Consider the following 12,956-nt stretch of genomic DNA (forward strand, 5'->3'; position numbering starts at 1 on the left):
TGAGTGGTTATGTTTTTGAAATGTAAACATTAATTGGCTATCAAGATACCCATATTAAAGTGAGTCTGATTTCTTTTTAATGAACTTGTTAAATCTGTTGAAGAATTGAGAAACATCAATGAGTAAATCAAAAGCCATAAATAAATACTAGCATGTGTTTTGCAATTTGAAGGATGAAATCAAAGAAAATGTTACATAACTCAAAAATCAATCCAATATTATTTTTAAAAAGGTAGGGTAAGTAAACACTGTCCATCATTACGACTGAAAACACCATGAACTATCTTCACAAAATTTTCATATTCACAGTGAATTTTCACAACTTCTTGCTTGAAGACTATCATTCCATTTTCACTTTGTGTTGTTTTTAAATTAAATTGTGTTGTTTTTATTTAACAATTGTTATTACATAAAATTTGATTGTGTGTTTGCTAAAAAAATTACTTAGGAATTCAAAATCATAGCTCTTGATGGTTGGGATTAATTTATAAAAATAAACAGAAAAACCAGTTTTGTTTATTTATACAACAGTAGTTTCTTGTCGATTGGTAACACCAACTGTTAACATACCAGATGCAGAAAATCCAATATCTGGTAATTTCTGTAAAACTGTAGTTATACATGTTCTAACACCAGCCAGAATCTCAAATAGATCCTATTCAAACCATCCTACCGAAGGGGTTTTTGTATCAATGTGAACATGACAAGAACTAATTTTCTATTTGGTGATTGCTGAAAATATCTTTTCAATGAAAAAATAAATTATGAAGTCAGTTTTTTATTCATATTATAAAATACTAGAAAAAAAACGGATATCTTCACATCCAACCTAACATGATTCCCTCAAACTAACTAATTGAAACTGCAGAAGCATGAACCCCGCGCCTAGTACAGATTTGACAACAGTGTTTGTGACTGTGAATACCTCAGAAAATGAACAAGTTTAAAGTTAAATCAGTGCTACACTTACCAACAAAAATTGTGTTTTACGCAACATAGAAATTCAGACCTACACCCAAATAAGTCGACCAGTTTAGTTCACCTAACAAGGGGAACACAACCTTATTCCAGTCCGCGCAGGAGCCGGGGACAAACCCCATACCCCCAACCAGTCCTATCAAGGTGTGTCGCATGGCATTACCAAATCACGATCAGGACTGCCACTGGCAGAGGGAAGTCACACCCCGGTCGCATGTGTTAACATGCCCCAAGCAGGAACGGTCATCCCAACCAGTAGAAGTCCCAAAGCGAATCACAAACAATACCAATATAACCATGGCAAGATGCCAATGCACCTACCTCCAACCAATCCAATGCCTAAGCTGGAATCCTAGCCACTCGGGATCCTACCACGATCGAGTACCTCGATTAAACTCCCTCTGCAGACCTACACACCGCAAGGGCGTGAAGAAAACCAGCCACTATAGACCACTCGTCATGGATCATCCAGTTAATACGGAGATCCAGAAAGGAATGTATTCTCTCAAGTTCCCTCAGCTCGTGAACATTTTACCTCGTATTGGAGACAGACATAGAGAACGCGGTCCACTGTATCATCTGTCCCACAATCTGGGCATTGACTTGAATCCAACAAACAAAACCTTGCCAAACTTGCCCGAAAGGCACCATACTTGAAAAGAAACTGTGTGATATACCGATTAGGTGAGACCCATCCAATCGCACCTAAATCAGACACTATAGGAAATATACCATGCGTGTAGAGACCTGTGGGGGATTCATCCCACGTGACCTACCAACACGCATGGCTCCAGCGGTCTTCAATCTCCTGCTTTAGTTCTGACGTCAATAGGTTATTTTCCTTGAAAATGTAGTGTTTCTTACGCTCATTAGCCAAGACATCTACTGGTTTGACTCTGGCTATAACACAGACTGCCTCCTGCGACACTGTTCTATAATCGCTTGTAACAGCCAGCAAGAGGAGTCGCTGGGCCCGCAGCAAAATGTCTGTGCAACACCTAAAATCCAAGCCATGAGCCCAGACAGGTGCAGCATATATTATAATAGCCTCACTGACACCTTAATTCAACCCCCAGTTGGGATGAATGAACTCTACGGATTCCATAAAAAGCATCAGTGGCCTTTTTTGCTACATACTGTAGATGTTTCTTGAACTGAAAATTCTCATCAAGGATAACACCCAGGTACTTTTGAGCTGTAACATACCCAGATTCATCGGAAAACTGCCAATCAGCCCTTAAGCAAACATCATTGTGGTTTTCTCTGGATTGAAAACATGTTGGAGACTCCATACCCGTAGTGTCTCATAAGCATGAGCAGCTCGAAACTTTACCTTGATATGCAAATCCCCTTCAATCAGTAGCAGCGTGTTGTCAGCATAAGCGACGACCCAACAACCGCATGGTAACCTTAAATGCAACAAAGATTCGAAATCTATGATCGAAAGGAGGGGACTCAGAACACTGCCCTGAGGGCATCACGCAGAGAAACGGTCCAACGGCCATCCTCCCTACAGTCCAGTCCTGAAAAGAGTCACCCTGTGACTTTCGTTTGTTTGAATTGCTTAAAGAAGCCCTAGGAGGACAACGATTTGAAGATGACGAGGGCATGGAGGGATTCATGCGCAATTGGCTCCTGATGCAACCAGCTTCATTCTACGATGCTGCGATAAAAAACCTTCCTTCTTGCTGGGAAAAATCTATTTCTAAAGCAGGAAACTATCTAGACAAATAAATTATATTTGTCTTTTATTTGCAATAAATAAATAAAATTAAAAAATCCTTTAATTTTGATTTACCCTCATATTTTTTTATTTTTTAAGGTTTTTTATATTTTTCATTATTTTAAGGTTTTGTTTATCTTACTTTTTGAAGTTAATAGTTGATTTTTACTTGTGTATAATTTCAAGTTACATTGCTTATTCGCACACTACTAGCACACTATATTTTTGCTTATTCGCACATTACATTTTTCAGAATTAGCTAGCTGAGTCAGAAACAACACAAAAATTTGCAGTATACCCTTATTAAGTTTTTTAACTGTCCATGAACAGTTCTCAGCGCTATGAATCACAGATTAATTAGAGGTTAAAATTCTGATGCGTTTATATAGTGTTGCATTCTCCCTCTAAAATTTACAAGTACAGCAAAAAAAATTGTTTTATACAAGTTAAAGCTATTCTGTCAAATTTAACTGATGAAAATAAAAAAATAAATATTGCTTTTATAGGTAAAATATTTAGGAACCTGGTGTAATCGCTTCAACATCCATTTAAAGCTGTAAATGAATACGTAAAACTTTTTTCTTAAATTCCATTTTACAAAAAAACAAAAAAGAGAACATTAAGAAATATTTAAATACACTTCACTTTAACAGATCCAAAATCAAAATTTAATTAACATTTTTGATGTACATCAGAATTGCTTTATAATTTTACCAGAAAAAACAGCATTAGAAGAAATAATTGATACAATAGATTCAAAATGGTGACAAAGATTTATTTAATCAAGAATATAAATTCCAATAAACTGCATTGTAATTATTAAATATTTTTTAAGATGCCAACAAACATGAGTCAAAATTAATACACCTTAACTGATTTCTTAGGTTATCCACCAAAAAATTGGTCAGAAAAATGATGAAAAAATTAAATGATTTTTAAAATTATATAAAAAGTACAATATAACAATCATTCTTCTATTTGAAAAATTACTTAAAATAACTGCTGAAGTATACAGAGTTAACTGCCACGTTAATTATAAAAATAAACATAATTTTTAAAAATTACATATTTACCGATGGCATTGTAGAGGGGTTCACCATTAAAATAGTCCCACACAACAGTAGTTTCCCGCTGATTGGTAACACCAACTGTTAAAATACCAGATGCAGAAAATCCAATATCTGGTAATTTCTGTAAAACTGTAGTTATACATGTTCTAACACCAGCCAGTATCTCAAATGGATCCTGTTCAAACCATCCTTCCAAAGGAGTTTTTGTAGCAATGTGAACATGGTGAGAACAAATTTCCTGTTTGGTGATTGCTGAAAATATCTGTTCAATGTAAAAATAAATTATGATATCAGTTTTTTCTGTGCATATTATAAAATACTAGAAAAAAATGTTACAAATTACAAAAGCGTATAAACAGCATGAAACAATTGTATAGTATAAAAAAGTTTTTAAACAACAATTTCTATAACTGAAATGATTTATGTTAGAAAGGTATACAAGACCTGCAAGCTTATTTTCTGGATATTGCATTTTAGTCTCCATATTTTTTTACAATGCACATGAAATTTCAACTCTATATCTTTAAAAATCAGGATGATAAACTTGTTTTATATGAAGTCAAGTCAGACAGATCAGCTGCTGAAATTATGTGTTCTGATTTCTAACAGCCCTTTGTGTCACAATTTAAAAATAAAAAAATTGATGTAGACACCACATCACTTCCTTGTACGCCTATTAAATTACATACACAGATTTTTTGCTGTACTTCATTTAAACTTATTTCATTTGAAAGTGAGATACGATCCTCCAATTCTTTAATAAAAGTGGACAGTTACACAATTGCTAAAATATTACTTTCTATTAACATCAAATATTTATACAATTATTAATTCAACAATCATACCTGAAATACTTGTATTAGGTTAGAATAAAAGTCCCTCGATTACTCTTTAAATAAATTGTTTACCAAACAATCCAATAATAAAAACTGATTATTCTACACTGTAAGGCCAAAATTAATATTTGTAACCAGAATACAGGAGTTCACTAAATGGAATGGTTGAATTATTATTAACGTTTATTTATATGACACCAGAAATTTTGTGGATATTAAGCACAAGTGAAAAAAAATTTTCACAATCACTTTAAATTGAATACAATTAAAAAATGTATTTTATTTTTTTGTTGTATAATTAAATAAAATGATTTTTTTTTTAATAAATATACAATTTTTATAAGAATTAGCTAAAAAAATCCAAAAATATACGATTCTAAATTATAATTTTCAATTAATATTAAATAATCAGATGTTTCACCAAATATATTACATATACACATATGTAATGCCTATTAAATTACATTTACACATTTTTAAAAGTACATAAAATTTTATTTCACTAGTAATTATTTTTATTTTTTTTATCATTGAATTATTATTTATTGGAAGTTTTTACAATCATGGGTTAATAATTTTGAAATCAGTATATTTAAACTAAAAAATTAAATATTAAAAAAAAAATTAAAAAAAACAAAAGGAGATGAAGTCTCGTTCGAACCGATGTCCCTTCCCTTTAAAATCCAAATATTTCATTAATTAAGATATTACTTTCGATTACAAAAGGGAACTGCTAGATATAACAGTGCTAAATCCAAAATTTCAACATCCTATGGCTAATCGTTTTCAAGTTATGCAGCATACATACGCACATACGTACAGATGTCATGCCGAAACTAGTCAAAATGGATTCAGGGATGGTTAAAATGTAATTTCTGTTAAGTATGAAAACCGAAATGTTTCACGACCACAAACTTCCTTTACTTCATACAAGGAAGTAAAAAATAGAGATTTTAATAAGATTAATAAATAGCAGAGAAAAAAGGGTTTATGTTACAGGTATAAATACAAATTTTGAAAACTATAAGGAAAAAGGCAAAAAAATGAGTCCTAAGTATCACATGGAAGGAAAACAAATTCCAAGCAAGAATGTTTTATGTTTCTTCTAAGAGTCTAAACAAATTTTTTCAACATATTTCCTTTGAAGAACAAACAGACTGATTCAATAGTTTTTATGGTGGATAAGGAAAATGGTGCAGACCTAAAAATGTTGGCAGCCTATTTGGAACTACTTTGTAAATGTAAACAACAAAAAACTTATGCAAAAAATTCACCTTCAGTTTGTTTCAAGTAAGTCTTGCTTCTTAAGAGTAATTCACATAAAATTAATGGACAATGTTAATTTTACTGAATTAAGATCTCAGACAAACACAGATGACATAAATTTAATAATATAATTTCAAGAATTGAAAAACAATTTAGAGATGAGTTGTAAAACTTAGCAGCTCTTTAAAACAAAAGTTCATTAACGATTTTGACAACCCAATACTGATGTTTGTAATTTTTGTTGTGAATATAAAATAAAACTGAAATATAAAACAAATAACACTCACTGTCATCCTAGATAAATGATGTACAAATGTATAGTTGTACACAAGACAAGAACGAATGGAGTACCTTAAAAAATGTAAATTAGACCCACAATTCTGAAGCCCGTTGTCCTGGTCTCATTAAGGTTTAACCTGCAGTTTTTTTATATCATCATCTATCTGCTTGATTCACGTTTTCTTTTGAGCTGTTTGTGGGACTCTCCAATGGGTGGGTCATTCATGCCAGAGGAGTTTGTATGGTAATTGGTTTTCACTCTTTCTGCAGACATGGGCAAACCATCACAGTCTTTGTTTCTGAAACTAGTCCTTGATTATTGGCTGTTGTTCACAGCGATGGCAAATATTCTCATTTTGGATGTGATCGTGAAGAGAGACTCTGATGATCTGGCGTAGGCATCACATTTGGAGCAATTCAAGTTTGCTCAAGTCTATCTTTAGTGTACACATTTCTGCTCCATACAACAAAATTGGCAGGATCAGGGTTCGGAAAAGACAAACCTTGGTCTTCGGTGAGATGTTGCTTTTTTCCACAAGCACTTCAGGGTATCAAATGCTGCGATTGCTTGACCAATTCGACTGTGGATTTCTGCTGTAGCTGCTACTTTTTTCCTGGGCCATGAGCCAAATATTTGAATTCTTGCACCTATTCAATTTGCACCCATCCAGTTAGACGATGGCACATGAGCCGTCTGTTGTTAGTACATGTATCTTATCCGCACTCATTTTTAGACTATAAGATTGGGTAATGCGGGAGATATCATAGAGAACATCAGTGGCCTCAGCATCACTGTCGTGAACACGCCACTGTCATTGGCAAACATCAAATCAGTCAGAAAGCTATCCTCTCCAAACTGAATTCCTATTCTGCACTGGAAAACTTGTCGCATTATGGAATCAACTACAATGTTAAAGTGGACTGGGGAGGCAACATCTTCCTGGCGGACTCCTGTGCAGATGGAAAATTCCTCAGATAGCTTATTTCAAATTCGTATCTGGCTCGACGATCCATTACAGTTCTCCTGGAGGAGCTTGATAACTTTTGGAGGGATAAGCTCTATCTCCAATGGCTTTCAAAGTGCCAGCCAGTGGGTGCAGTCATAGGCAGATCAAAAGTCACTGAAGACAATAAATAACTGCTTGTTTTTCACATCGAATTCTTTCTTCCATTAGTCGGTGAATCGCAAATATCTGGTCACAGCATCCTCGGTTTGGTCAAAAGCCGACTTGCTCCTCGCGGCTTGTTTACTCACAAAATGTTTGCAGGTATGACTGGATGACTTTTATGAAAACTTTGCCAATAACTGATAAAAGACTTATGCCATGGTAGTCTTGCAGTCTTGACTATTACTCTTCTTGTGGATTGGAATGATGACAGCCTTTTTCCAGGTAGCTGGTACCTTTTCCATCTGGCAGATAATTTGAAGGGGCACATGCAATCACTGAAGCTGAGTAACACTTCCAGCCTTGATGAATTCTGCAGTGATACCATCTCCTCCAGGCACTTTTCCATTTTTCAAGGCATGAGTGGCTGTTTTCACCTCTTCAACGGTTGGTTCGGCATTAGACATTTAGAACTCAGGTTGCTCCATTGATGGTCCTTGTCGTGCATCATGGTTGTAAAGCCTTTCAAAGAACTGCTGCTCAGTTGTTGATAAAAAATTCCATCTTTTCGGATGTTGTCATTTATTTTTTGACTAGGCCTTTCCATTCAATTTTTGGAGAGTTCGGTAGAGAGTGTGATATTCATGTTTCAAGGCTGCTTTTTCCAAGTCAGGCACCACTCGGTTCCAGTATGCCTTCCGCTCTTGTTTCAAGGCGACAGCAGATTACCTTATTGAGTTGTCAACATTCTTCAGAGTTTACCAGCTTAACTTGTTTCAGTCCATCTACCATGTTGAGACACTGATCAGACATGCATGGTCGCACTTGATGTCAGGTGACTGGATGCACAGCCTTAGCACAATGGATGAGAGCATCTGAGATTTTCCTTTCTTCAATGTCAACATCTTCAGTTTGGGCCAATGATGCAAATGGTTGGATAGTGCACGTTGGAATTCTTCCTTGCAGACAGGAGCCTGCAGACATTTCCAATCTAGCGTAACTGATGGTCATGATTTGCATTTGGCTCTTTGTAGTTAATTGTTTACTATCAATTGAAGTTCCACAGCCTAATATTAATAAAAAGTTCTACAAAAGTTTATAGTGCCTGTATTTTTATTTTAGCTGTTAAAAAGCTACTGAAAAAGAACATGGGAAAACAAAAATACAGTAAAACACTGATTATATAAATCAATTTACAACCAATAACTATGTACAAGAGACATTCAGTGATAAAAGAAGGTACACAATAGATTTACTTCTGTTTTGGAACAATTAAACACTAAACCCGTAGTGGAACATTACACATCACTCCAATTACACATGAATATAACACGAATAATTTTAGTTAATTGTTCAAATAATACATCTCTAATTTTGAAAAACAACACACAGATTTTACTTTAAGTTTAAAAATGCATTTTCATGTTGCGAAATCTTCCTGTCCTACTAATCAGAAATAGGAATTGTCTACTTTATTGCAGGAAAATTTTAGGTTATTGTCAAGCAAAGTTTTCAAATAACCAATGTTTGGATAAGTGACATTCTGTTGTATCTTAAATACACACCTGGATAATTATTAGAGACATCAGATAAGTTAAAAACAGTCAAATTATTTTTTTTTCAAAATTACTTCTTCAAATTATTATTTTGAATAATAAATTTTACAGTACTTTAGAAAGGAGTTGCTTACATATATTTCTTAATCAAACAACTACGAATTGTAAGGCAAGTAATTAGGATTTCAGATTTTTAAAATTAAAAGTTGAAACTTATTATGATAACTGTAGAGGTCAAATTACAAAGAAAGATACCACTATTCTGAACAGTGAATAGGCATTAATCTAATTTTCTATCAATAATAACAATGAAAATTAATTAATTAATTAATAACACTAAGAATAGATAGAAAATTATTAAATATTTAAAATTATAATTTTATCAATACTATTATATAAATTTCATTAATTAAACTGACTGCAATTTTTGTTAACTCCGTAATATGTATTTAACGCTTAACAAATGGATGTTAACAAAAGAGATTATAAAAACACAAATATGAGAAAAAATATATGAATAAAAACTAATATAAATGTCATTCTTTTTATGCAGGTTGTATCATGAAGTTCTCCTGGGACTTTCATAATCTATTCAGTCTACTTGTGAAAATAATGGAAAACGTTCTTGTAAACATATATCCTAAAATGCTTCGTTTACAAGTTACAGCTAGTGAAAGATTTTGCTTGGATTTCAGCTACCACGATGAAATGAGGTACTGAGATTAATTATATTTTTATTTATTCGCATATTTAGGATGTTAATTAAGGTACAGAATTAGTGATTTCTAATGGTTTTTGACCTGAAAAATCGAATAAAATAGGTCCTAGAACCATATCTGTGGTAGTTTATGAGAAGTCTGGGGTGAAAACCAATAAATTGGTGTAAAAAAACTCCATTGTTTACATTTGATATACAGTAACTTTGTTAAATGGGTAATAAATCCATTAAACATATAAACAAAACTTTTAGAGAATTTAATTGTGAAAAAAAAATGGTGAAAGATAAGTTCAACAAAACAAAGAAAAGTTAAAAATGAAAATTTTATTCAGTAACAGTATATATACTCATAACAGAGTATATTTGTCAGAAAATTATGTATTAAACTAAACAAAAACCAAATTCTTTTTTGGTGATATGAAAAATTTCTAAGGTGAATTAAAATCAACTTATAAAGTTGTAAACTGATTACAGTTCAACGGTTAATCAGTAATTTTCACTGATGTTACTATCAAATACATCAGGCAAAATCAGTGAATTAGTGTAGTAAATTACTTTATACATTATTGAAAATTAAATTTGAATTTTTTATTTAAGTTTTTAGTTTGATTTCATTATGTTCAAATAGATAAACTATTAAATAATAAATTTATTCACTAATTTAAAGTAAATTAACTACCTAAATTTAGACAAACATAAACATATTGTTTTCTTTTTCCCCTTATTGTTTCTGATTCAAAATTTTGCCAAGAAATTTCATCAACAAAATTCTGGAAGCAATAAAAACATAAAAGAAAACTAAAACTGCTGACTTGTAATGGAATCATAACACATATGATAATATTAAACTTATAATGAATATAAGATTCCATTACTCAAAATAAAAATATCAAAACAAGTAAATAATTAAAATAGATTAACAGTAATGCAAATATAAAGTGAAACTAAGGTATGAAAGAGTAGCTACCAAAAAACAAACAGAATCTGGAATTCATTACAATTCTGAGAAAACAGATTTAAGGAACTAACAATTTCTTAATATTGGTTATATCATCACCTAAAATATTATCAATTCATCGTCCTATTGTAAAACTATTGACACAACAACAAATAATATACATATTCAAGAATATATTGTATTGTTGTAAGGAAGTTATTCAAGAGAAAGATCAGAATATTAACAAATGTCATGATAAATCTGCAAATTAACCAGGTGTGTCTTAAATGTAAACAAAGACACAATCTCTTTATGGTATGTATAGCATACTGACAACTACTATAATAATGCAAGTCTTTGGTGTTGTGCAAATTATTGTTAAAAACTGTCAAACAGTAACTCTGCCGTCCAGAAAGCACATGAATAAGACCAAATAATACACTTGATGAAAGTCAGCCAACTGCAAGCTTCTTTAGTGGCAACATCGCTTCTGTCATTGCCAGAGATCTCATGATAGCTAGGGAGAATACAGACATGTATTTATCAGTGTTTAAGACTGCTTACTGAATAACAGTATAACAGAATATGAAGAAATTTATAGTGATATGATGTAGGGCCAAAGTAAGGTATATAATTTAACAATAACATTTTGCAGTGGTGAGGAAGAAAGAATTTTTGAATCTGATACAATATTATTACTTCATTGAAAGTAATTTCCTAATTTTTTAAAACAATTTTTTTTAAATTTATTTCTCTTAATGTGTGTATTGCAATCTGTTCAACTAGTGAATAATAAGCAACCTTTCCCTCCAATGATCCAATGAGGATGTATGACATGTAAATGAGGTGTAGTCTTGTACAAACTCAAGTCGATCATTCCTGAGATGTGTGGTTAATTAAACGCCAACCACAACAAAGTACACCGGTATCCACCACTACTTAGTAATTAAATCCGTATAAAAGTAAATTACATTTACTAGGATTTAAACCTCAAAATAATCAATAAAATTAAGAATCATTTTTGCATAAACTAATCCATGAAGCAACAAACTTACAACAAATCGTACTGAACTAGTCCCGGCATCGATCACACCCACAAGAGGTTTAACAGATTTCTCTATTGATGATGGCATTGGTTCACCTTTAGACATAACCACAAGAAAATTATTAAATAAACACTGATTTTCAATACACAAAACAAATTATTTAAAATATCATATTAAAATAAAAATATTAATTAATACACTGATTATTCTCATTATGTAGTACGTTCTCTCATGCTGAATAAAGATAACAATGCCATATATAATTAATTTATATGTACACACTATTCTTTAAAAATGCACTTGGATTCCCCTCTACCCCTCCTTCAAATCACTCATTTCATATCAATGACCCAACTGATAGCCCCAAGTTACTATAAAAATTATCTAAAAAAAAAAGTGAGAATGATAATATGTTAAAGATTTTATAATATATATATATATATATATATATATAGTAAAATGATTACAATTTTTATATATATCAAGTTTAACATTAATAACAACATATGATCAGTAATAATTTTTTTTTAAAAATTGCAATATTCCTTACTTCCATTACATAAAGAAAAAAAAAACTTAAAATTGTGCTTAAAAAAAATTAAAATAATTTATTAATAATTAACACAAAACTGAAATGTTATTCAACTTAACATAAAATAGCAAAAAATTACTCTATTAATTAACAAAATAATAAATATTAACATATCAGAATAATTTAATTAATGTAAAATTACTGAATTTTCACAAAATTTTATAATCGACTTAAATATGCATAAATGAATCTGCATGTGTGATTTTAACAAATTCTTATCTTAATGTCTTAATATCTTAATGTCTGATAATCTTTTGAAAAAAGATTATCAGAAATTAAAATATTTGTCTCTAATTATCAAAATTAATTAATTAAAATCTATTGAATAATTAATTGTTCTCGCTTAATATCTGAAATGTTGATATTTATGTTGGTAAACTACAATAAAAAATTTTAAACATGAAATTAAAATGTAATGTTGAATATTTTTACAGAATGAAAATCTGAAAACAAATTCTATTATCATATCTGCAGATTAAAAGTTATACGAAAACAAAAAGAATGAGAATTTAATGAAACAATGAAAGAATTGAACTAGATTAATATTATCTAATTTATCGCCCAAAGGTATTAGAAGTTACACACATCACAAAGTTCCAATTAATAATATTTTTACCAGTTAAAATCACACTCGAGATAAGTATGAAGGCTGAATATACATCATCTTTATCTTCTGCTTCTGTATCCTGGCTATGACAATGGATTTCCACCTGAGGTCTGGGAAGACTTCCATTTGTTCTATCCCTCTAACACTTCACCTCTACAACCATACATGTAATATCTTCCTCAACTCTATCAGCACACTTTTTTCTTGATCTGTTTCTAGTTGACTCCTCTTTTAACATATTC

General features: G+C 31.4%; 1 protein-coding gene across 11 annotated transcripts in view; it reads right to left on the reverse strand.

Annotated features, from left to right (window-relative positions):
- LOC142319334 (glycerol kinase 3-like) overlaps positions 1 to 12,956 on the reverse strand; it is a 113,785-nt gene that overhangs the window by 68,195 nt on the left and 32,634 nt on the right. For 9 of the 11 annotated variants that reach the window (XM_075356515.1, XM_075356519.1, XM_075356518.1 and 6 more), the window contains exons 1-2: positions 11,525 to 11,754; positions 3,775 to 4,033 (exon numbers count right to left, since the gene is read on the reverse strand). In XM_075356515.1, coding sequence (XP_075212630.1) covers positions 3,775 to 4,033; positions 11,525 to 11,620 — 355 coding nt within the window. In that variant the 5' untranslated portion in view covers positions 11,621 to 11,754. Of the gene's footprint in view, positions 1 to 3,774; positions 4,034 to 11,524; positions 11,755 to 12,956 lie in introns of those variants that run through there. The other 2 variants (XM_075356513.1, XM_075356514.1) reach the window with 1 other exon arrangement.

The sequence above is a fragment of the Lycorma delicatula genome, chromosome 2 (genome assembly GCF_047948215.1).
Source record: "Lycorma delicatula isolate Av1 chromosome 2, ASM4794821v1, whole genome shotgun sequence".
In the NCBI taxonomy this organism is placed as follows: domain Eukaryota; kingdom Metazoa; phylum Arthropoda; class Insecta; order Hemiptera; family Fulgoridae; genus Lycorma; species Lycorma delicatula.